The 25,686-nt window shown below is 33.8% G+C and overlaps 1 protein-coding gene across 1 annotated transcript in view; it reads right to left on the reverse strand.

Moving 5' to 3' along the window:
• LOC149789192 (protein SHQ1 homolog) overlaps positions 1 to 25,686 on the reverse strand; it is an 82,827-nt gene that overhangs the window by 15,405 nt on the left and 41,736 nt on the right. Inside the window, exons 7-12 of the mRNA XM_089975335.1 lie at positions 22,036 to 22,148; positions 18,136 to 18,242; positions 11,637 to 11,690; positions 10,369 to 10,469; positions 5,832 to 5,885; positions 1,374 to 1,497 (exon numbers count right to left, since the gene is read on the reverse strand). Coding sequence (XP_089831461.1) covers positions 1,374 to 1,497; positions 5,832 to 5,885; positions 10,369 to 10,469; positions 11,637 to 11,690; positions 18,136 to 18,242; positions 22,036 to 22,148 — 553 coding nt within the window. The remainder of the gene's footprint in view (positions 1 to 1,373; positions 1,498 to 5,831; positions 5,886 to 10,368; positions 10,470 to 11,636; positions 11,691 to 18,135; positions 18,243 to 22,035; positions 22,149 to 25,686) is intronic.

A 25,686-nucleotide genomic window follows, 5' to 3' on the forward strand; every position in this document is an offset into this window, starting at 1 on the left:
TTACCAAGTATCAGTATCAACTTAATCTGTCCCTAATAAATGTAATTGTAATAACAAGCTCTCAAACAAATCAGACACCCACCTGGTTATTTTATATGCACTAAGTTTGTCTATAAAGAGACTCGTCCAAGATCTCACAAGTATCAGATACAATGGTCCAATATGATTTTAAAATAAACGATTTCTAGAGGGAGAACATGTCCTTGATAATGAAATACTAGTCCGTCATTCATGTGCATAGAGTTTGCTCTTTATTAAACATACCAGTATCTGTAAATCTATCAATGTAGCATAACTATAAAGTTTCATAAAAATCTGTCTAAACAAGTATAGTAAAGAATTGTTTGTTTTGTTCTTTGATAAATTGTTTTCATTGTTAGAATATTTCCCATGCCAAATTCCTAATTACATGTTTTGTTATAACATTCCTTTGTTACAACATTAAATTGGTTATAACATTTATGTTGTGTGGTCTGCCTAAACAAATTAGTAGGATTATAAAGTTTTTATCATCCGATGCATTTAAACCAGGCAAACAATGGTGGTAATTTAAATAACAAAGATATGATAGTTACATCTCATTCATAATCAGTAATTTAGAATCTCTGGTTCTCTGCAATTGAAACATAGAAATAAATGATTTTACTTCTTTGACAAGACTGTGTTGCAAACTGTTTTGTTAGGACAGGGTTTAGTGAGCAATACTGATATTGTCACATTTATGATACCAATAACTGAAGATACAGTTTGTGAAACTAGTGATCAACAGGAAGCAACATATGATTCTGCTGCTGAAGTGATGAGGACAACTTTGATTCAATACCAGCCACTGTACAAAGCCAGCAAGGTTCTAGGTAGTGTAGCAGATAAGCATTTGTATGTCATTGAAAAAGGCATCAATACAAATCTCAGATTGATAAATAACAGGTGATTATTGACAATATCTTTCCATCCAAATAATTAAAGGACTAATTTACAAGTTGTAAAGTTAAAGATATTTTCACATAAAATGATTTTTATGATACACATGCTGGAAAAAGTTCAGGTATGCTGGCATTTTCAGCAGATGTTAAAACTTGCTGGTTTATCATCTCTGCACAATAATATGTATTTACACAATTGTTGGCTGAAAATATAATTACCATTATGAGTTGAAATTAATTTTTCTGACATTAATCATACCAGTATAAACTGTTTACTACAAGTATGTTCAAAGTCATCAACACACACATGGACATGTACTTAAACAATAAACTATGAATTTGGATGAAACGTTTCTCAAACTTCATGTAGAAATCCCAGTCCCAGGTGAAACATTACAAACAATCTTTTCAGTATATCTATCAAAGTTTTCACAAGAAAATATATACTACCTAGCTTGAAAATCTGCCTGACATCTTGGAGCACAGCTTGCGACAACCCCCAGTGTCGGAAGAGTGGATAACAGAGACTACGCCTCATGCAAGACAATGACACATCTTCCAGATTAGAGAAAGACTGCAATATATCAGAAAAATCTCAATATCATCTTATCAATTAAGGTTTTAAAACTACATGAGGTACAAAATACAGATAACAAAGTTCTTGTGTTCAGTAATAAAAGCATTTTATGCTATCAAGGAAAGAACAGCCAGGTTCTAATATAATAGCAAATTATACCTCGGATTTGTAACTTGGTGTAAGTTAGTTGATTAGTTTAACAAAATGTTTAACACATTATCAGCTTTATTATCCTGAGAAAATGGAAGCAAACAGTGTACTCCAAGGACGTACAAAGGCAGCCGACATAGTCTGGTCTCAGTGGGCATCGAGCCTGTGATCCTTCAATAATGATCTTGAACAATACCAATTCAGTTTCCCTGGCTCAGTGCTCTAAGTTTCATTAATAGTCTTTTATTACAACTGTAGACCTCACTGAGAAATTAACAACTGAAGCTACAACAAAAGCAAGCAACTTACCAGTGACAGTACGGCTGAATTACAAAGTAGAGTTTTGTCTTAAAAGGTGTAGTTCTTCTCATGGTGCACAAAATACATTCAGCAAGTATCCCTTATGGATATGTTACAGCTGCCAGCCAGTCCAAAACAGTTATTGGAAATGCTTCCTTTATCTTGCTTGTGTGAAGAAGTTTATATGGTAATGGTGACGAAATATTCTTTAATTTGAATGTTTGCTATATCTGCTGCTATCAAAAATACTGCACAGGATCAAGAGTAAATAATAATCAAACAACAGCTGACTACATGTAGCAGCTGGTGCAGACCTTTTAAGAATACAGTTAGATATAACTGCAAAAACATTTTTGGCAAGCAAAATTCAAAATCCATAAACTGAAAAACATATTCCTCAAAGCCAGTGAAATATTATCTTCCTATGCTAACTCTTCAGTGAATGATACTGTACCTGTGTACCAAATTGTATTCTTGTCATGAGTCACATTCTGCAGAATTCTGAAAGATTTTTCTTTTTCTATAAATGATAAACTATCATACAAATTCAAACACAAACGAACAAATTATTAAACTGGTATCATTCAATGTACCCATCCATAAACAAGGTTTGATAAAAAAAAATCCATTCATCTTGGGTGCATTATCATGCTCAAAAGCCATCAAGATAAAAAGCCCAAGGCCAAGAACTTTGACCTTTAAATTAATCATGAAGTGTTGACTATCAACTTTTTTTGGGAGAAATAATAAAATACAAATGTAAATCTGGTTGAAATTCATTCATGATGGGTCATACTAAAAACACAATTTATTTCCAAAGGCATACAAATGATCATGTTTCTAAAATCATGATTTCCAATAATTCTTACGCATGAGAGATCATTCTTTACATCATCATACTTGCTCATTATCTGTTGCTTGTATAAGCACTGTTTACAGATGTGATTTGCAGAGATTCACTTTAATGCCATTGCCACTGGGCAGTTTATACCATTACTGTTGCAGAAGCTTTTATAAAGTGAAGGCAGTTAGAGTTAAACAGCCACCAATTCACAGATTACTTAACTGACAATAGCTAACTTGATTTTGTATCTGGTATTCCTTTGAGCACTGAAGTTGGACAGCCAATCAGGCTAACTTGGATAGGTACACGAGATGAAGTGGAATAATCTGATTCATTTATACTTTGAAAAGTCGGGGATGCATGTTAAAGAAATAAAGTTATTGCACTTCATTGCCTTTAATGAAAATACTTAAATCATTATTCAAGTTAATTGTCTAGTTTATAATCAGTGGCAACATTTCTTTAAAGTCAGATTTTATTCCATAAATAAAATGCAAACCATGATTATTTCAGTACTTATAATGGTACAGCTAGCAATTTGGAAGTGAATAATTTCTGAAGGACAATGTAAAAACTCACAAAAGAGTCATGACTGAAGTGATGAAAGCACAGAAAAATTTCAGAACTACTACCAACTGAAGTTTTACTTTGTGATTTTGGGGCCCCGAGTTGTCTAAAGTGCTCTCCGTTACGGATCACTGCCATCTCACCTCTGTCTGCGTCAGTTTGAGTCTCAGATTCAGCCAATGTGGGTATGTGAGAAAGCTTGCCAGTAGCTTCTTGTGGGTCGGTGGTTCTTTCCAGGCGTTTCCCCTGGTTCTTCCTCTGCCATTAATACTGGCTGCCATGTATAGCCTATCGTGTGCTGAAAAATGGCATTAAACCCCGCAACAACAACAACAAGAACTTTGTGATTTTATCATACTGCAAACACCAGAATGATATTAGTCACAACATCTGTTGACTCAGCAACACTGTCCTGGATATGGAAAAAAGCAATTTTGATGCCCAGAGAAATTCAACATGATCTTCAGTACTATCAATACTATAATGTACTGCCCAATGTATTTCAATGTCCCTGCAGTTATCATTATGTGCATGTGAGCTGATGATATATGACATATACCACATCTACCAGATATTTTTGTTGGAAAGATATTATATAGTAAAAAAAACATGTATTTGATTTTTAAATTCATATTTGAATTTCCAGGCCTATTTCTATAATTCTATAGTAGATCATTTATCCTCAGTTTGTGCATATAAAAGACACACTGTATCCATAAGCTTAATGAAGTATAACTACATAAACAGTGATCTCTGACCAAGGTAACATAGGTTTGGTTTTTAACCTATTCAGGACAGTGCAGGCATGTTGGTGGTCAAATCTGCACTAGCTTAAATAAGGACCAACTGCATGCTGCAAGACATGTTTAGTTAAAATGCCATGTCAATGCACCATTAATTCAAGTGTTCTGACAAGACTTTTTAGATGTCCACTAAAGCTGCCATACTGTTGGTCAGTTCAGCACCATTATTATTCAAGTACCTGCAAGACATTGTTATGTGTTTTACTGAAAAGCCCATCATGATAAAACCATCCATTCTGGAGAAACAGGCCATAGATCTCAGCCCTAAGGTTTGAAAGTTTCTTACAACGGCAGCTATTTTGGAGATTGGATAGACATCATTGTAATACAGGACTAACTGCATATGGCACAATGTGATTTAGTGAAAACCTCATGACCATCAGTTGAGGAGGATGAATGATGTGACATCAATGTAGTGGGGTGGGAGGAGTCATACCTGCACCATTTTCATTCAGGACCAACTACATGTGGCAAAAAACCTCATGCCAATATGACAAGCCAATCTGGAGAAGAAGTGATGAGAAGGACTTTAAAGATAGCCACCATGACGGACTTGTATAATGTCAGATCTGTACCATTTTCCTTTCAGACCATCTGAATATAATGATTTTTATTTTCCTGAAAACCTCAAGTTCACATAAACTATTTTTTCACAAGTTACAAAGATCAGTTTTAAGATGGTGGATCTGAGACAAGCACCAGTTTGATTATTGGCAATTATATTGAGTATCTTATGACAATTTTTGGAAATGAAAATCCCATGATGATATGACCCTCCATTCAGGAGACACAGTGTTGGATGGAAAATTGGCAACATTTTCATTTAGGACAATCAGCATGATACACAAGATCTTTCATGGAAGCCAGATGTCTACATGACCTTCCAATTTGGAGGAACAGCGGTGACAAGATTTTCAAAATGGGCACCATAGTGATCATGCTGAATGTAAGGTCAGCGACACTTTGATTTGGGACCATATAAAAGTTATAAGAAGTCTTTAAGTGAAAATCCAATGGCAATTAGACCATTCATTGAAAAGCAGTAGTGACAAGCTTTTCAACATGGCTGCCATGATCAACTAGACAAGTGGTCCCCAACCTATCTGAGCCTATGGGCAAAGTTTAGAGTTTAAGAGAGAGTGGCAAGCACCAGCCAAAAAACGTAAACTTACAAACAAACTGAAATGTCTTTGCATGCAAATAGTATTGACCTACCTTGCAAGCTTATAATCTTAATGTACATTCCTTACTCATGTTATGGCCTTCGTTATTAATTATAACCACTTTCCATAAAAACATATTCTTTGATTATTACTTTTAGGACTCTAAAACATGGGTCCCACTAAAAAACATTGGCGGCCACCATGGTGCCTGCCTGCATCACATTGGGGACCAGTGAATTAGACCTTAGAATGCAACTGTATGCAAGGTGTCAAATTTTATCCAAGTATTTTAGGAGGATAGCAATAATAAACATCGGAAAATGGAGGAGAGATACAGACCCATTACAAAAGCACTTCTGGTCTTTTACAAATTTTGCTAAAAATACCATTCTTGCTGGATCATTTTAGTAGCTTTCTGGCCCTCCATGGAAAAACACCAATATTCTTCAGCATTTAGAAGAGTACTAATAACAAACATTTTAGCTGCACATCAAAGAAACTTACTTCCAACCATGATAGGGTTGAACTCAGTTTGCAGACTGTCCATCCAGACTCCACCTATTGCAATACAATAGTAAAGTAAAATTATATATTCATTTAAAACCTTTGAAATTTCAGACCATTCATTCATGTAAAAGACTAATCATAAACCTTTCTCATCTCAAAACCCAGCTTTGTGGAATCTTTAAATAATGATTATGTTGCAGGTGGATACATGACTTAAAGAGTACAAAAGTTTGCTTTGGTAGAGTATGCAGGAAGTGTAGAGTAAAAAGCACTTTTTACTTCACACTTTATCTGTGCCTTACTTCTTCTTGTCATTAAGTTCAAATGTAAGAAAGTTTCTCAGGCAAAAACTTCAACTCTTACTACTACTACTACTACAACTACAGTACATGCATCATGGGTCACAGATTACCTACTCAATCAGTGGATGTGGACATAGGAGCAAGGGATTATGTATCCACTGTGAGTAGTGGATGTCCACTTAGTTTGGTGGATTTCTCCAAAGTCTAGTGGAAATCCACTAAATCATGTGGAAGTCCATCACAGATTTTAGCCATAGTGGGTTTTACTTGCATCAAGTGGTAACTTTGATATTCTTTCTGAATTAATGTTATTTCATTCAAGTGCCTTGTGTACTGGTTATTAATGTGTCATAGGTCCCTTTTATTTCCATACTATGTCTAAGACTATTTCTGAAGAAAAAAAAATGATTGAAAGCAGTAATACAAATAAAACTATAAAAGAGATTAAAAACAAACACCATATTATTTATGATGTACATGTACTATCAAGAACAATGGAACATTTTCACATTTATGTCACAATATTTCGCAAAGTTTATCTGATATGAATAACATATCATCGTATATTAAAATAAAAAATGATACACAAGCTATGCTAATCAAAGGTTTTTCTGTAGCTTTACCCTTAAACTTTGAAAATAATATTATTTATCAAAGAGTATGATAATATTGTAAATGTGTAGATGTGTGTACAATGTACTGAGTAGTGCACTCTATAAAGGGCCATTAATGTCAAGAACATAGTGACTTCAATGAAAAAAGGATGCTTTCTGTCATAACTCTTTTTTGTGAGTTTACTGAATGAGGAGTGGCAATCTTACTTTGACATCAGCCACTATACCTGTCAACCTATAAACTTTGTTTATACTTGCATCCATCCATTTGGTAATATTAAACTTATCAGATGACCATACCTAAGTATATATTTGTTTTAAGCTGTTAGTCACAGAAAGCAGTGTCATTTTCTTTGCTGAGTTAGCAGAAAAACAGTAAGTCTATGGTAAAGGTAAACACGTGTAAAGTTTCTCAGAAAATGTATGGACATGTATATTTGGGTTGTAAGTACTAAAAAGAGGCTGGACTAGTAGCGGCAGTATTTTGGATAATGTTAAGCAAACAATTTAAAGTGACTAAGGGAGTGAAAAAATAAATCATGCCATTCTTGCATTGTTTATTCTAATAACAGAATGAAAACCTGCAATACCTGTGTGATTTCTTTTTCCTTTTGTTTGTTTAAAAGAAGAATCTAATTAAAACTTAATATCATTAAACTTTCTTATATTTTGTGAAGCACCTAAATAGCCTCAGGATTCTTTATCTTTCATTTATTTCAATACACATGTGAATGTGGTCAGGTGAAAAAGTCTCTTAATAATAAACAGCATTTTGTTTGCACTGTGTACTGACTAGTTCCACATGATCTAGTAGATGTCCACTATTACATAATTATATCTGTGTAACTTTCAAATTGGGATAGATATCCACAATTACATACTTGTGTGACATTCTAATTGGGGGCAGTAATACTTAATCCATCTACTAAGAGCCTTGGCATGGATGACAAAAATATATGGTCCGTGACAGAAACAGCATGAAAGGATTAAGTTCCACCATTGGAACATGGATTTTCCATAATCAAATTTGCATGTACCATACAGTTTAAGGTCAATTATCAGTCTTGATGTGATAATGATCAATAATAAAGGAGTGTTTCCATGGTATCGAATTGATCTGTATATTTTCGTCTCTAGACAAAGTAAATGTCTAGATAATTATCCATTTCTAATGATTAGGTCAGAAAACAAGAGTCACCAAGAGAAGACATATCCACCACCACCACCACCCCAACTTATGTAAAGGCTGTAACTAAATGTATTATCTAGTCCCACATTCTCAATTTATCCAATATTTATGTTATAGTTTGTTTCCAATGTACAATGAAAAATATTTAACTTGGAAAATTCTAAGAATTAAAAGGCATCTATATACAACTTGTTTGACATGTATTTTGTATTGTTTGAGAGCTTTGCTCTGAAAATTAAAATATTTATGAGTGGACTGACAGGTATAGTGATAATTTTAAATCCTACCATAAATTGTGCTAGTCGGAATAATGATAAATATGTTATTATAGGATTAAATGATCATGGCTGGGTATTTATCAATGTGTAAATTTTACCTAATCACTCAAAGAGTAAACAAAGTACGAAGGACTTTATGTTAACTTTGTGAGTGAACAGGTCAAATTTACACATTGATAAATACCCAACCATGATCATTTAATCCTTATAATTCTAATTTCGTCTTTTCTTTCATCAAATCAACTTATTCCATTTAAGTAGCACATACTTTCCTTTCATTCGCCGCTTCACATCACCCCATAATACATAACCTGTACAGAATCACATGAACATATTGACTACTGTCACAGTTACGTTTATTCAGAAACTTCATACTTTACATCTTAGGCAATGGCTACCAGTGGTTTCAACACATTTAGTTAATTTACAACAGTCTTGTTCAATTTTAGTCAGTCCCATCTGCTACGTCAGATGACCATGACTGTACATAATAATAGCTGATACGGAATGAACAAGTGTGCTAGATTAAATTTCCAATCAAACCTTAAATCATAACGGATTCTGTCAATGAACAACATGTAAATATGAACAAGATGATGCTAACCCTTACTAACATAAAGGTAAAAATTAAACTGTATACAGGAATTATAACATTTTTTATCATTCTCAACAGCATTAATATTTGTGAAGACCTGTTCAGGGTTTTAATGTCAAATGAAATGTAACTACTGTCACAGTTAATTTATTCGGCAACTTCGCACTTTGCATCTTACGCAATGACAACCCGTAGTGTCAGCATATTTCTTTTCATATTAAAAAAATAAATTCCTTTTTAATTTTAGTAAGTCCTATACAGAAACAACATTTCATATCTTTTTCATCAGCGTTAATCTTAACAAGACCCTTTCAGTTATCTAATGTGAAATTAAATGTGCAGTTGTTAAATGTAGAGTTGCTCACAAAACCAGCCATATGTTTTGTTTGGTTGCATAGTTGAGTGCTGGAGTGCTAGAAAGAATTAATGACTACACATTCAAAATAATTTAATTAGCCAAAAAGTCACCTTTATATATACATTTTTCAATGGTGTTAAGTCACACTGGTGGAGATGGTAGTTTTACCATTTAAAAACTTTATTCAGTCTTTGAATAATGGTCTCATAAATATGTTTTTATTTTTGTGTAAGTGGTCATATTCACACCATGCCACCAACACCCACACAAGTTTTTTAAATAAGCAAACAAAATTAAAATATTTTAAAAAAATTATCACCGAAAACGCCAATGCCCCATTTTGTGTTTCGTTTAGTAGCCTCCAAGTATTGATTTATTGCAATAGCTTTTATGCCTTCCTCAGATAATTTGTTGAATATTAGTCTATATTCCTCAGCACCCTCAAAAAATTGACTGTCCCAGTTCCCATGCTCTTATTGTTTTTTGTGCATGGCTAGGGTGACTGAGGACATGGGATGCTGTGTGAGGGAATATATCAATCTGTTGTTCTGTTTCATTTTCAGCATTTGTAACATCCACCGCATTATTGTCAAATCCATCTATATCTGCTTCAATCGCTGCTATTATTTCTTTTAACTCCTCATCATCTAATTGTTCAAAAAATGCAGCAGAAAATTGCAGTGAAAAATCACCGTAATTGGCCATTTTGCACGATAATGAAGCAGACAAATGCCAAATTGTAAACTATGCATTTCAATCAAAGAATATTTGAAAAAGTACAAAAGTGTATAATTTATATTTATTTGCTGAATAAAAATTTAAAAGATGGAACAATCTTTTCACAATGATGTGTCTGCAATGTTTATTTATATTGCAAACAGTTAAAAAAACGAAAGTAGTCACAGAATTTATCAATGTGTAAAAAATTCAAGATCAGTATCACGTGACCATTTACAACCAATCATGTTGCAGAAAATCCATTTCATTTATAAAAATTGGAATTATATTGTAATTAATAACAGAACTTAATATTTCCTCCAAAGATTAGTTACTAGCTCAACTTTAAAGTAAATTTCATGCTTTTAAGTCATGATTAAAATAACATTGCAGTCAAAGCAAGAAATCATGAACTGATTTAAAATTGTAGCTCCAACTAAAATAAGACCAAAGTTCAGTATCACTCATAAACTAAACTTACATTATTCTCCCCTTCTGTTGTCCTGTGGTCATATGCATAAGCAAACAGAATGTCAACCAGTCCTAGGTAAACAGATGGTAGAACCTTATCATCTATCAGATCTATGAATGAACTGTTAAGGACAATGTGGCATTCTGATCACATAACCAATAAAGATGCTTTGTTAAGTCTTTGAAACAATGAGATATGTTCTTATCCCTTCACATTATGGTGCATGGTATTGATATCAATATCACTGCAACATTACAGACCAAACACTATTGATCTAAAAAGGATATGATTGTTTAGCAACAGGTAAGCTTCTCTAAGCAACAGCTTATAAAAGGAATGTTTGGCAGTTCCTTTACTATGTGTCACCTAACTTGCATGACTTTACCTTTAAAGTTGTTATAGAAATGAATTTGCATTTTAAACCTTCCTTTTCATGTATTAATAAACATATACATGCTTTAAAAATGTATCTGAAGTCAGAATCATCAGGTAAATAGCTTTAAATTTTGTAGTCAAGATTGTTTGGTAAAGAGTTTTAAATTTGTAGTCAAGATTATTTGGTAATGAGTTTTAAATTTATCTGTAGTTAAAATCGTCAGGTAAATAGTTCTAAATGTATCAGTAGTGAAAATCATTGGGTAAATAGCTTTAAATGTATCTGTTGCCAAAATCATTAGGTAAATAGTTTTTTTTAAAGTATCAGTAGTGAAAATCGTTGGGTAAATAGCTTTAAATGTATCTGTTGCCAAAATCATTAGGTAAATAGTTTTTCAAATGTATCAGTAGAGAAAATCATCGGGTAAATAGCTTTAAATGTATCTATTGCCAAAATCATAAGGTAAATAGTTTTTTTAATATATCAGTAGTGAAAATCATTGGGTAAATAGCTTTAAATGAATCAGTAGTCAGAATCATTCGGTAAGCAGCTTTAAATACACCTCAAAGTGAACTAAGCATGCAACTAGGTACCAGCTTTCTTGACTTTACCTTTAGTTGCCCAAAGACATTCATTATGGGCTGCCAAACATTAGCATTATTGAATACAGCCCTGGTGAAAAAGCCTTTCCCTTGCCTGGGCTCAGATGGCAAGCTCTTCAGTCTGGGAAAAATATTTGCATGCATGTCTTGTGGCATAACTGTTAGCTTTAGTTGCCAAATATACACAACCCAGGCGATTCTGCCTTTTCTTAAAATTCAACCAAAATATTAAGAATGGTAGGAGAAGAGTACCAAACTTATTTTCATTACAACCATTACAGGTATGACAGTGAGGATACATTCTTTCCTTGGAAGTTTTCTCAGTTTCTCCTTTTCCTCTTCTGTAAGTATTACTGAAAAAAAGAAAAACAATATGAGATATGTTGAGGCATTCTAGATTTCATGCTTGAGAACTAATGGCCATAGAATGACTTGATTGAAAGTCTATGTACATGTAATTCTCAAAGAAATAAATCTTCATAAATTGATACCACAAAAAGAAAAATACCTTAAAGCCCCAGTGCTGCCATTTATCATAAATTTCACCGTTCTTCCAAATGAACTAAAGTTTGGAATCAAGGAAATGACTTGTTAATAAAGCTATCTGACATAAACCATTCTTTGAAATAATCAAGATGTTAGTTTAAATGATGTTCAAATATTCAGCTTAGAATTATGACGTGCCACTCTTTAATTCAGTCAAATGAAGTCGCTCGTAATTCCAATCTATTCTGGAGTGTTCCAAAAGTAGTGATGTGACATATTTGACAATTTGTTTTAGTGACTAATCTAATAACAGCCACATTCGCATGTGGCACACACAGTGAAGAGCAAATAATGAGATGCATGAATATTTTTTAAAAGTGGATCTGAGAAGAAAACACATGTAATAGAAGAAAACAAGACTCAGGAAAATACTGGTGATCAGCTGAGGAGCTGGAATACACACTGTAGCATGAACCTGGCCTTCAGACAAACTGACGTAGAATGGTGTGAGCTTCTTATGTTTACAACAGTGATATCATCAAATCTTGGACTGTAGCTTAAAACTGAAATTGGTTCACCCACAGATCTCACCAACCAACTGATATGGCTCATGGTATGATATTATTTGGTTTTAATGGAATCCAACATCTTTCAAGATTTAGTATTATTCAGATGGTTTGGAATATACAATGTTTTACACATTTGTAGGTGTAAGATTTAGATTTTTAATGTAGCTTTAAAAAAATTTCAGTCATATCACTATGATGTCTGCAGTGTGACAGTTTATAGTGATATCTAGCACTGGGGCATAATGCTTTAGACATGTAGCATCATGTTCCACCTGACACCAGGCTAACCAGTCCTAACACTAACCTCTTAATGCTCAGTGCCTAGCAAGGCAGCTGCATGTACCATTTTTATAAGTCTTTGGTACAACTTGGCCAGGGTTTGAACCTGTGACCTCCTACATCCAAGGCAGGTGTTCTAACCACTTAGCGAACAGGAGCAGTTGTTTTCCACATAATGACAGTACTGGGGCTTTAACCCTTTACCTCATAGAGCATAGAACACCTGTTACCTATTCGACTCCATTTGCATAGGCCTGCCTGTTAACTGTAATTATTTTTCACAGAAGAATTTTTATGTGCTTTAAAATCTTGAGAGAACTCGTTCACTGTCAAGTCAGTGAGACTGTGTGACCAACCGTAGCTGCCATTTCTCATACTCGAAATTTACAAGTTTTTTGTCCACATCTACATCACTAAGTCATCTGAATTTGATAATTTATAAAAACTAATTGCTGCCTACATCAATATCAGAGCCTTTACCTAAGTTATTGAATCTTTCATAGTTGTGATTCTAATCATGAAAACTTCATAAGTACCGAATGAAATCCGCAACCTCCATTTTGGAGAGTGGAGATTACGAACCACTTACTTTAAATAGCAGATACAGACCAGAGCATAAACAGTGACCATGTGGTCTGACGTAATTGTCGTTTGCAGAAATGAATGTAGTATTTAATAGGGGGTTTTCCCTGAAGGTGGCGCTACGAAAACCGGTTTAAAATGGCTGAAGTTTACAGCAGACGTCAAAAGGCGCTTCTATGTGAATGTAGTAGAGACATCAAAAGGTGCTTCCATGCAAATGGAGTAGAGGTGTCCAAAGGTGCTTGCATGAGGTAAAGGGTTAAGCAACATGCTACAATTTTCATTTTACTTATCTCCGCAATACAGATGAACTTGTTTTTGTAACAGATGTAAATTTATAGTAGTTTAAGATGAACTGTATTCTTAACTATTGAGTTTGAGGAAAGCCATCATAGATACCAGAATGTAAATTTCACAAGAAAGCATCCGTATTGTGTATGATTGAATATGGTTTGTTTGTAAACAGTAAAATCTTCAACCACTTAGAATTTTAGAATAAATAAAAATGGAATGTTTTCAGCAAAACTCGAGTGTGCTGAATCTAAAACTGAATTCATCTTCATGATATGTTTTAAGAGAAATTCTCAGGAAGCATTGAAACATATGCACCATCCACCATATTTAATATTGGTCTTGGTCACTCTTTACAAAATCTTGACCTGTTCTTTCAAGCTGACATTTGCATATTTCTTACATATGGGTATATATACATGTATTGTGAACATTCAGCTTTAATAATAAATTTACTTTTTCATTGTTATGGTTACTTCTGAAGCCTTTCTGTGCCTTGTTTAAGTGCCCTCCTGAAATATTTATTTTCTTCATAAAATACCAAAATGATCAGTCATACACAAGTTGAAATTATATCTTACTTTTAAAACAGTGCATAATCATTACAATATTCTTGTACATATATATGTTGACCTGAAATCACAATTTAGTAAACAGAAATTGCCATTTTAGATTTAAATTAAGATAAGATAGCTTTGGTCACTTTTTATATCTTGAAAATTAAGAACAAAGAATAAACAAACAGAAAAATAATTTCCACAATTCTACAAGGGATGTCAGTCACATGGACACATTTTCTGGAAAATTCCTCATTGACTCTTTCATAATGAACAGTTTTTCCACTAATTTATTAATACAGTAAATTTGCATTTCTATGGTGTAAATTGTGTATGCTGCAACATTAAATTTTGAATGTAATTTTGTTTACTTTCTTAATAATTCAGATAAAATTTGAGCAATATCATACAGCTCATGAAGTAGTATTAAATTGTGAAGTCTGAGAGTGCAAGAGAAGGAACTGGCACAGAGTTCTCATTGAATATTTATGATTATTTTATTTTTTAAATAAAGTGACATGAACAGATCAACTGTTTGTTCTTTATAATGTCAATATTAAGAATCAAATGATATTCACAATAAATGCCATGAATTGGTTTTCTTTTCTTCAAAATAATTTAAATTTTACCCCTTTTTGCATATACTAAACATGAAAATTTATAATTAAATAGGCTTAACGATGCCTCTGGATATCACCTGTCATTTGTAAATACAAGCCCGTGTCTAACCTCGAAAATACATTACACACAAAAAAGCTGTACCAAACATTTTTAATACATTTAGTATAATAAATGCAAACACGTGTGTATCATCTGATTCTTTGGTATAAATGTTTGCTTTGTCGTAAAATGAGTTTTTTTTGTGTGCTTCTGAACCAGTTTATGCTGTATTGTTGCCATTATTTATATTTTTATGGACATGCATGCCAGGAAGAGTTACTGTGGGTGATCTATTACAAGACGTAATTTGTTTTTTTTTCCGCAAATACTCTCAAAAATGTTAGCATTATTTTTGTAAAATGATATATATACAAAGTATTTAAAAAGTCGTCATAGGTCAACGTATATATTTGTTTATTTAGTTTTACTGAATTTTGAAAAACGATATTCTTGTTTATTTCCACTGAATATGTTGTACATAAGGCCCAATGTCATATATGCTAAATACAGACAGTTGACCTTTAAACCATGAATATATTCTGATGTTATAATGCCGAAGTAGATTAATCCTCAATGACTTTGCAAACACCAGTCAAAATTTATCAGATATATGCACCTTGAGATGTTGCATTCTACAGTAATGGCCAAGGAGCTCTGAAAAAAAAAGTGACATTACCGGTTTCCAGAACAACGAAAATTGAGGACTTTTTCCAGGCTTTTTAGTCATTTAAAAATTTTCCAGACTTTTTCATGGCCTGGAAAAGCAATTTCAAATGTAAGACTTGTTCCAGAATTCTAGACCCATGTGGGAACCCTGTTATTACTTTACAAAAAAATTCATAAAATATGTATTTATAATAAAGACGCAAGCAAATCTCAACAAAACATAATTTTTCATTACAACCAGGTAAGTACAATTTATGTACAGGTAAAAACCTTAAGTCATTAATTTTCCCTGAAAAATATAACAGTAGCATAATTAACAAAGTCTGGGTAGGAATATTAATAATTATTAAAAAAAACATTAAGAAGAAAGATAAAATAATATACATCATGCTCATTTCTAAGCCATTTACAGCAAAAAATAGTATGCTTCACTAATTACCCAATACTTCAGCAGGATTGATATGTTATACCCTCTATATCCATGAATTCATCTGTCAATTGCCACAGCTCCTACACTACTGGGTTGTAAATTCACATAACTGTGTAGTTATATGACTCTTGTGGTAACCATTAGTCAAAGTCAAATGTACAAAAATTTCAGTTGTGATGACATTTCCAAATATTTCTGACTAAACTTTATATATGCAACTACAGCCAGAAGATAACATCACACATTCAAGGGATTTTGTATTATGACACCTCAATCACTGTCTTGGGATAAGGGTGAGTACTGGATTGAGTCCTGGGGCTCCACATTAATCACTAGAATATAAAGTAAAATTGTGTGGATTTTGTAATGGTATCCAACATGATTGACTGTATTTTTTTAATAATTATAATACTTCAGGACAGGGTCAGGGCCTGCATTTCAAGCCCATGCTCAGCATTGGTGTTAAATGTACTAGACTGCTCCCCTCGATGTCAAATGGCTCAGCAAGCATGTCTTACAATTAAATTCTCAGCATTGGTGTAAAATGTACTAGATTGCTCCCCTCAATGTCAAATGGCTCAGCAAGCATGTCTTACAATTAAATTCTCAGCATTGGTGTAAAATGTACTAGATTGCTCCCCTCGATGTCAAATGGCTCAGCAAGGATGTCTTACAATTAAATTCTCAGCATTGGTGTAAAATGTACTAGATTGCTCCCCTCGATGTCAAATGGCTCAGCAAGGATGTCTTACAATTAAATTCTCAGCATTGGTGTAAAATGTACTAGATTGCTCCCCTCAATGTCAAATGGCTCAGCAAGGATGTCTTACAATTAAATTCTCAGCATTGGTGTAAAATGTACTAGATTGCTCCCCTCAATGTCAAATGGCTCAGCAAGCATGTCTTACAATTAAATTCTCAGCATTGGTGTAAAATGTACTAGATTGCTCCCCTCGATGTCAAATGGCTCAGCAAGCATGTCTTACAATTAAATTCTCAGCATTGGTGTAAAATGTACTAGATTGCTCCCCTCGATGTCAAATGGCTCAGCAAGCATGTCTTACAATTAAATTCTCAGCATTGGTGTAATATGGACTAGATTGCTCCCCTCGATGTCAAATGGCTCAGCAAGCATGTCTTACAACTAAATTCTCAGCATTGGTGTAAAATGTACTAGATTACTCCCCTCGATGTCAAATGGCTCAGCAAGCATGTCTTACAACTAAATTCTCAGCATTGGTGTTAAATGTACTAGACTGCTCCCCTCGATGTCAAATGGCTCAGCAAGCATGTCTTACAATTAAATTCTCAGCATTGGTGTAAAATGTACTAGACTGCTCCCCTCGATGTCAAATGGCTCAGCAAGCATGTCTTACAATTAAATTCTCAGCATTGGTGTAAAATGTACTAGACTGCTCCCCTCGATGTCAAATGGCTCAGCAAGCATGTCTTACAATTAAATTCTCAGCATTGGTGTAAAATGTACTAGATTGCTCCCCTCGATGTCAAATGGCTCAGCAAGGATGTCTTACAATTAAATTCTCAGCATTGGTGTAAAATGGACTAGATTGCTCCCCACGATGTCAAATGGCTCAGCAAGCATGTCTTACCATTAAATTCTCAGCATTGGTGTAAAATGTACTAGATTGCTCCCCTCGATGTCAAATGGCTCAGCAAGCATGTCTCACAATTAAATTCTTAGCTTTATACAGTTCCATCCAATTTCTGAACAATTTCCATTAAGGAGTTTAGGAAATATAGGCAGTTAAAAAACTTTAACCACAACCTTAGTGTCACTATTCTATTACAGTAATGTTGACCCCATGATCAAAGGGGCAAGAGTACATGTCAAACTGTCTCAGCTTTATAATGGCATTATCACAGGGTTTAGAAAATATAAGCAAATGAATGAACTTTAAAAAAAAACTGAACAAATTTTCCAAGACTGTGACCTTCGCCACAACATGCATAGCACTAAATGAACTGTCTAAGAGTCATGGCTATTAGAAAGAAAATCTATCAAAAGGTTTAGGAAATATAACTGAATCATAGTGCAATTTTTTTTATTCTCGAGACCTTGACTCCAAAATCAAAGGGCAAAGGATAATTAATTGTCTTATCTTCATAACAATTCATTCAAAATATGAAGAACAACCAAGGAAATAGTAAATATAAGGAAATGGGCAAACTTCAATAGAAACTATACCATCAGAAAAGTTACTGCTCTGTCATATACTTCGCACTAACATTGCGTCAACATGAATACTATTATCAATACCTGCATCCTCCACTGGTATGCTCCTTTGTACATGCTGAAGCTCAGCACTCCATGGGGCTTTGTAACTCAGAAGATTCTGTATTGCTTCATCTTCATAAAGGTCAGCTCTGAAAAACATGCTCAAAACTTTATTTTACGTTCAGATTCACGTACATGTATTTATACAAAATTACATATTATACTGACTGATATACAGGCCATATCTGCAGAAAGCCATGATGGTCATCTGCAAAATGGGCTGTCAAAAAACCTCTCAAGTTTGCGGCTTTGTGTGTCTTTCTTTTAAAGTATAAGAAAATAAAAAAATGAATTAGTTTATAGATCATTAGTTTCTATGTAGTTTTGCCAAATGTTACATTTTTTTTTGACAAATGTAGTTGAAGCGCTGTGCAATTTAAAATGCCTTCCATACAAAATAAATGAGAATACTTATGATGCATAACTGTGTCTATTTTGTGAGAAATGGCATATGCAATTCACACTGAATTTATTGTGGGATTTTGTCCCAGTAAGCTTTCAAAACCTATGCACCCTATAGTGACTGCCTCATCTCATTGGTACTAGTCTGAAAGCCTTTATGCTAAGACAATTTCTGTTAAATTTTGGTCACATTCTATTCAGCAGTTTTTGAGAACACGTCATTTAAAGGTTTTTCTCTTTTTAGTAATGGCAGCCATATATTTGCTTGGCATCATACCTGTATAATTGAAAACTTCGTTATGATGTTGTGTGTCAAATTTGGTCAAATTCTGTTTAGCACTTTTTCAGAATAATTCATTTCAAGATTCTACAGTTTTTAGTAATGGTGGCTATATACAAAGTTCAGCATCATTAGAACAAATTTGAAAGACATACTAGCAGGGATGTTTTCTGGCAAAATTTGGTCAAATCTTTTCCAGTGGTTTTGAAGAAGAAACTGATTAAAGGTTTTTGCATTTTAGTAACAATGGCCATATCTGATAGTGCATCAGGATCATCTGAACAAAAGTAAATGCCAGGGTGCTTCTATCAACTGTGCTAAAATTCTGTTGAGCAGTTTATGAGAAGTTATTTAATGGTACGGAGGCCATATCTGATGGCAGATCTGCATCATTTGAACAGATTTTGCAAAGAAATCATTTAAAAGAATTTTCTAGTTGAGTGAAAGCAGGCATATTTGATGGTTTATCAATATCATCTGACAAACAAACTGAAAGACCATTATGCCAAAATGCTTTGTCATATTTGGTCAAATTCTGTTGAGCACTTTGTGAGAAGTATCTGATATGTCCATCCACCAGAAAACAGACATACATGTATCAGAGCCTGTACAGTCCATCCTATTGTGACTCAAAATATTTTATAGATGTCACTGTCTAGTATCATCTGGATAAAGGCCAAGAATTCATCGTTATCATAAGCAATATATTTCTTTGTTACCATATTTGTGAAACCATCGAAGTATATTAATTCAAAATTTACAAAAGTAAAATAGCCATGTGTCAAGATGACTAACAGACCACAGACAAATCAGAAACCTGGTCCATATTTTTGTGGTGAATTGGATTGGATGTTGTCAATTGTGCAAAACTGGCACCACAAGTTACCTGAATATGGGAAACTAATTGCAAACCGAACGAGTCAGGTTCTCGACCTGACCGAATGGAGTTTTCAACTACAAAAACAAACAATTACTACCTTCAAAAACTAGGTCTTTAGTACCGACTCATGAAATATCCCTGACAAAATAGATCTCCATTGAAATGAGGCAAATACAAATGAAATAAAAACTTTTGTTGCAATAAACACAATCAACATTTACAGCAATCATGACATGTAATACAAATCAAGTTTTCAAACATAAAAATGGATGCAATATACTTACTAATAAAATACCCACCCACCCAGTTTTTGTTCTTTTCTTTTCTCCATTTTTTTTTCTCTTTCTTCTTTTTTAAGTTCACTTTTTTTGATCTCCAGAGCTGGTTACTTAGCCATAGGACAATAACTAACTATAATGCACTATTCAGTATACTGCCAACAAGGACAAATTTTTTTATTTTTTTTATTTATGCATATGGACTCTTTGATATAATGTTTAATGCAGTAAATTGGGAATCATGACTTCTAATTAAAATACAGATATTACCTTTAGTTGTCTTTAATCAAAGCGATGACTGTCAGACTAAGAACTGCTCATTAATGTGAACTGTTGGATAATAACGTCCACACTTGCAACCAACCAGAGTGATTAACTAAATCAAGCTGCTCAAAAAATCAACAATTATAAATAATCGTCCAATAAATGTTGATAATAAGAAAAAAATAAATGAATAAAATTAGACATGATGAAATATTCCAAACATCACTGTACAGTCACTATTTTACAAGTATTTATTCCCCATGATAGACCTAATTTTTTACTGGAAAGTTACTGATCTCATCACATGATTCTTTCTAAGTAAGCACAAGTATTTTCTAATAAAATTGTGTACCAATTCATATCCAAGTGAGATTTCTGTTATGGTTGATCATGACTATCAGAACAGGTCAATGACAACCACATAAAAAAAACATCATAACAGGTCAATGACAGCAACAGAATAAAAACATCATGGCAGGCCAATGACAACCACAGAATATAAACATAACAGGTCAATGAAACCCACAGAATAAAAACCTGTTATCAAGACATGCTGTTTCGGTCTGGACTGAAGCAAACTAAATCTCTGTAAAGTTAACGGTAATCATACAGAAATTTACTTGAAAACAAGACATGAAGTTTCCTTAGATTGTGTCTGAAACATAAGTTCATGAAAACTGTATTGGAATAACATTATCCAAAACTTACAAGGCATTGAAGTTATTTTGGCAAATCAATTTTAGTGTCTAAAAACAAAACAGGGTTTGAAGACACAAAAAAAATTCAATATGCCTGGATAAAGTAAAAGAGTTTCTATAACTTCAGTTATTTAAAATCTAACTTGGCAATATTTCTAGTCTTTTGTCTATTAGGAAAGTCTGTGGAGGAATGATACACCCTGTTACACAAATCCATCAGATTAAAAGTTTGGGCAAAACATGTTGCCAAGGGTGAACATAGTTTATACTTATTCTGACACTGCAATTGTAAGGAAAACTGTGTTCCTGTAAGATACCCATGCTGTGTGGAAAGCAAGCTGTCATAGATACATTGATGTGTTATGAGAATATAAAGCAGTCAAGATAGAGACAGAAGTGTAGGAGTGCACATCTCCATAGGGCCCCCATTAAGAGTTTTGGCCGGTGGAGGGAAACATAAGCGGGAAAGCAAAGAATTGGAACATTGAATAGTGTTCACTTGTGGCCACATTTAGCTGTTACATGTATTGCTGACTTGTGGATAGAAAACTTGTGCATATTCATGGAGCCACTGTGGAGTGATATTCGGACCAGGATACAAGTGGAAATATTGACTTTGGGTGAGTTCCTAATTTAGTGCCATGATAGAACTGTATAACTGTACAACAAAAGAGAGCTGAATAACAAACTTGAATTAGTTTCTACTTATTTTATTTAACATTTATCATCATGAGAGGTAATGTCAGTAGGAATGTGTGTGCAGGCTTGCAAATCAGTGTTTACTGTCCTTTTTTATACACTACATCATATTCATCAAAGTCACATTTTATCCATGATTTTGTAAAACGCTATTATTTGTTTCTTTATTAATCTGCCCATTTTAACTTTAAAACAAGGGTTATAAGATAACGTAATATCCCAAAAGTGATCTGATGTAAAGTTCCAATATAAGACTTTAAAAAGCTTTAAATATGATATTCTAACATAAACTTTTAATACACCACCACACCACCACTGGAGAAATGATACCTATGTCTTGCAATCTTCACTCAAAAATCACACTCTGAAGACCAAACTTACAGGTAGTGTTCTTGATCAAATTTTTCCTGTTCTTCCTGTAAGCGTTGTTTTCTCCATACTCTAGCTGGTGTGGTATCGGGATCCTTTACATCTATCACCCCACTTAGCTCTGACTAAAACAATACAGATACATACTTGGTTTAAATCTGAAAAAAATCCCATTCAAAATGAAAATCACAAAAGTCTTGATGACTAATCGAAATAGGGTTTACTGTCCTCAACCTTCTGAAAGAAATTAGGGTAATAAGTGATCACATCTGTCTGATCCATGCTGTGTGTGGTATGCATACATGCCAACCCCTGGCAAAGAAAAAGTGTAATCCAAGTGGACAAAAAGTAATCCAAGCTAAAAAAGAGCAATCCACATATAACATGATAAAAATTCAATGAGCATATGTACAAAATGATTTATTTATCCCTCTGGACTTTTAACATCAATTACTGCCTTAAGTTTTCGTATATAACACTTTGAGCTTTAAAAAGCAATAGACTATAGTATTGCATTTCAAAACACTTTGTACCAGCTGAGACTATGAATGTTTTGCACACTAGTAGAGCACTAAGTCCTGGGTTACTGAGTCTGGATCTGAATTCAGTTTTATTTTTGTTAACAATACTTAGCAATCTCTCACAATTATGTTTATTCAAAGCATTATCAAGCAAATGAAAAACATGTTTTCTCCAGTGGAATCTACTGTTAATTCTGGTAATGAAAGAAGAGCACTCTAACTTTGCCCTTTTTGTTGTCAAAGTCTGTTACACAGACTCTAAACAGAGTGTATGGCTTTTTAGCTCTTCGATACACATGTAACAAAGTTACCCAGTGCAGTGCACTATAAATAGAACACCTGTTACCTATTCAACTCCATACACACTGTTAAGCAGTGCACTGTATGCTATGTTTAACAGCAATTTTAACCATTTTACATTTTTGGTACACATCTATTATATATGGAAAAATTTAAGAGTAAAGTCCGATCGTTATAGCTGTGTAATTATTTTTCACAGAAGAATTTGTATGTGCTTTAAAATCTTTTCGTTCACCATGAAGTCACTGAAGCCACGTGACCAACCGTAGCTGCCATTTCTCATACTCAAAATTTACAAGTTCATTGTCTGCGTCTACATCATTAAGTCATCTGAATTTGATAATTTATAAAAACTAATATCAGAGCCTTTACCTAAGTTATTGAAGCTTTCATAGTTGTGATTCTAAGCGTGAAAACTCGAGTAAGTACTGAACGAAATCTGTGACCTCCATTTTGGAGAGTGGAGAATATGACCCAGTTACTTTAAATAGCTGATTTCGAACAGAGCATATACAGCAACCTTGTGATCTGATGTAATGGTCATTCACAGCAATGAATGTAGTATCTATTAGGGGGTTTTCCCCAAAGGTGGCCCTACGAAAACCCGCTCAAAATCGCTGATGTTTACAGCAGACATCGAAAGGCGCTTCCATGAGAATGGTGAAGAGGCGTCCAAAGGTGCATGTATGCGAATGAAGTAGAGGTGTCCAAAGGCGCTTGCATAAGAAAACAAATTATTAATTTTTTTGGGAGGGGGATATCCAAAAATGCGTAATCCGAATACAGATATGCGTAAGGCGTAATTTAGTGAAAAAAGTAGAATGATTATGCCAAAAGCTTAATGGTTGGCATGTATGGGTATGTCAAACAACTTCTGAAGGAGACTATGAGAGAGATTGAATCCACTGACATCATTTTAATTTTCCTGCCAATTTACCTTAGTATTTTCATTCAGAGCTATGTAAAGGGGCTGGAGGAGGAATCAATTAGGAAAAACTAGACTTTTTAGCATATGACGTTTCTTCTAGAACATACTTACCCCCACTGCATTAATGTTATGAAATACACTCTATTACCTCTCTGATCCAACCCTCATGGGGACACCATCTATATAATATGTAGACAAAGGTAGAAGACTGTAACAGAATGATCTAGATAACTGGAAAAGAGCTAGAAGTGCCATCTACAGAGGGGTCATGAAGATGAATCAAGTCTGTCTCTGCATTTAGTAAACCAAAGAGTTGCGTAAACTTTCAATGAAGTCCATTCCCTGTTGGAGACTGGCTCTGACAGCTAAATAATCTGTACAATTTCCATGGGGAAAAAAATGCAATGGTCAAACATTTTGTGTCTGGATGGATGAAGTGATGGAGGGGATAAAATCTGACTACACACAGTTCTCTACATGGTTCCCACGCTTTTCTAAATATAAATTTTCAGGTCTTTTCCAGGTTTTTTCCAGGATGAAATTAATTTTTTCAAGGTTAACATATGACCATTACTCTATGGAATTAAAGAACATTTTGGATTATAAAACATGATTTTCCAAATCTGAAGATGTTTCTCTTTCAAGACTGTCCAAAACATATGTCAGAAACGATGATCATGTACAAAACCACAAAATGAGTCACATGAAACAAATTTGACTATATTCCCATAAATTAGCATTTAAAGCCATTTCAGTGTACAGAATACAAATTCAAATTCTAACTTTACTTTGCTGACCTGCATTATGTTGCTACATGGAAACAACATAATGAGCATACCTTTAATTTCAACGAATTCTAGAGCAATATGTGTGCATGTTATACAAAGTAAACATTTCCTATCACAGTATGAAAAAAACCCAATAAATGCAAAATTTTAGAATCTTACCTTGTTACGAAAAAAGTATAACCCTGAAATTATGTGTGCCAATAAAATCTCAAACAAGATTTTTCAACCAACCTGAACTTCTTATGATTTGGTTCAAAAATTCCATCATTTAAAGACATTTACAAAAGGGTTGATTTAAATTTTGACAACAGATCTTCAAACTTATATACTGTTGTATAAACAAGGACTAAATTTTCTGTAAAATCAACTTGCCTTCTTGTAGTTCAATAAACCAGTCCCCAAACCTGTATTGATACATGGGCTATTATCATTTCTAAATATATAATAAAAGGGACAACAGCTTCCCATTTTTCATGCATTCCATTTAAGATGTGAAACCAACGCTTCAAACTACATGTCACTGTGTAATAGTTTCGCACCAAAGTTCAGCTCAGAGATTCAAAATGTTTCTAATTGTGTTTCTGCCAAATATTCCAACCCCATTTTTCACATTTGGACATTTTGGATGGAGTGTGGGTTCACTGCAATTACATATCAAATTTGGAATCTGCCGCCGCCATAAGATAGCATACCAGCGGGCCTAGCAAATTTAAACTAGATTAAATCTACTTATACCTGCATGAAATCGATAGGAAAATTATTTATTTTCTCAAAATTGGCAAGTATTATAATTTTTATGTCTTTAATCTGCTGATAGAATAGACGAAACTCAACATAGATGAAACCTGACCCAGTACTCGCCATTTGCGTTAATAGTCACATTATTTCACAAATCTCAAACAATGACATCAGAAGTCCAATAGGCATGTGATACCAACAACAAACTCTTTTTTAATGTTGTTGTATAAAATTTAAATTATATTAAATGAAAGTCTGATATCTTTTGTAAAAACCGGAAAGATACATATAATTCTCAACATATTTATTTCGAGAACAACTACAAGAAACTGGGCCAGTCTGATTCGTCAAGAGTAGTAGTCTGGTTACCTGCTTCGTATGCTTCCTA

Source organism: Sinohyriopsis cumingii, chromosome 11, assembly GCF_028554795.1.
Source record: "Sinohyriopsis cumingii isolate HCF-2022 chromosome 11, ASM2855479v2, whole genome shotgun sequence".
Classification (NCBI taxonomy): Eukaryota; Metazoa; Mollusca; class Bivalvia; order Unionida; family Unionidae; genus Sinohyriopsis; species Sinohyriopsis cumingii.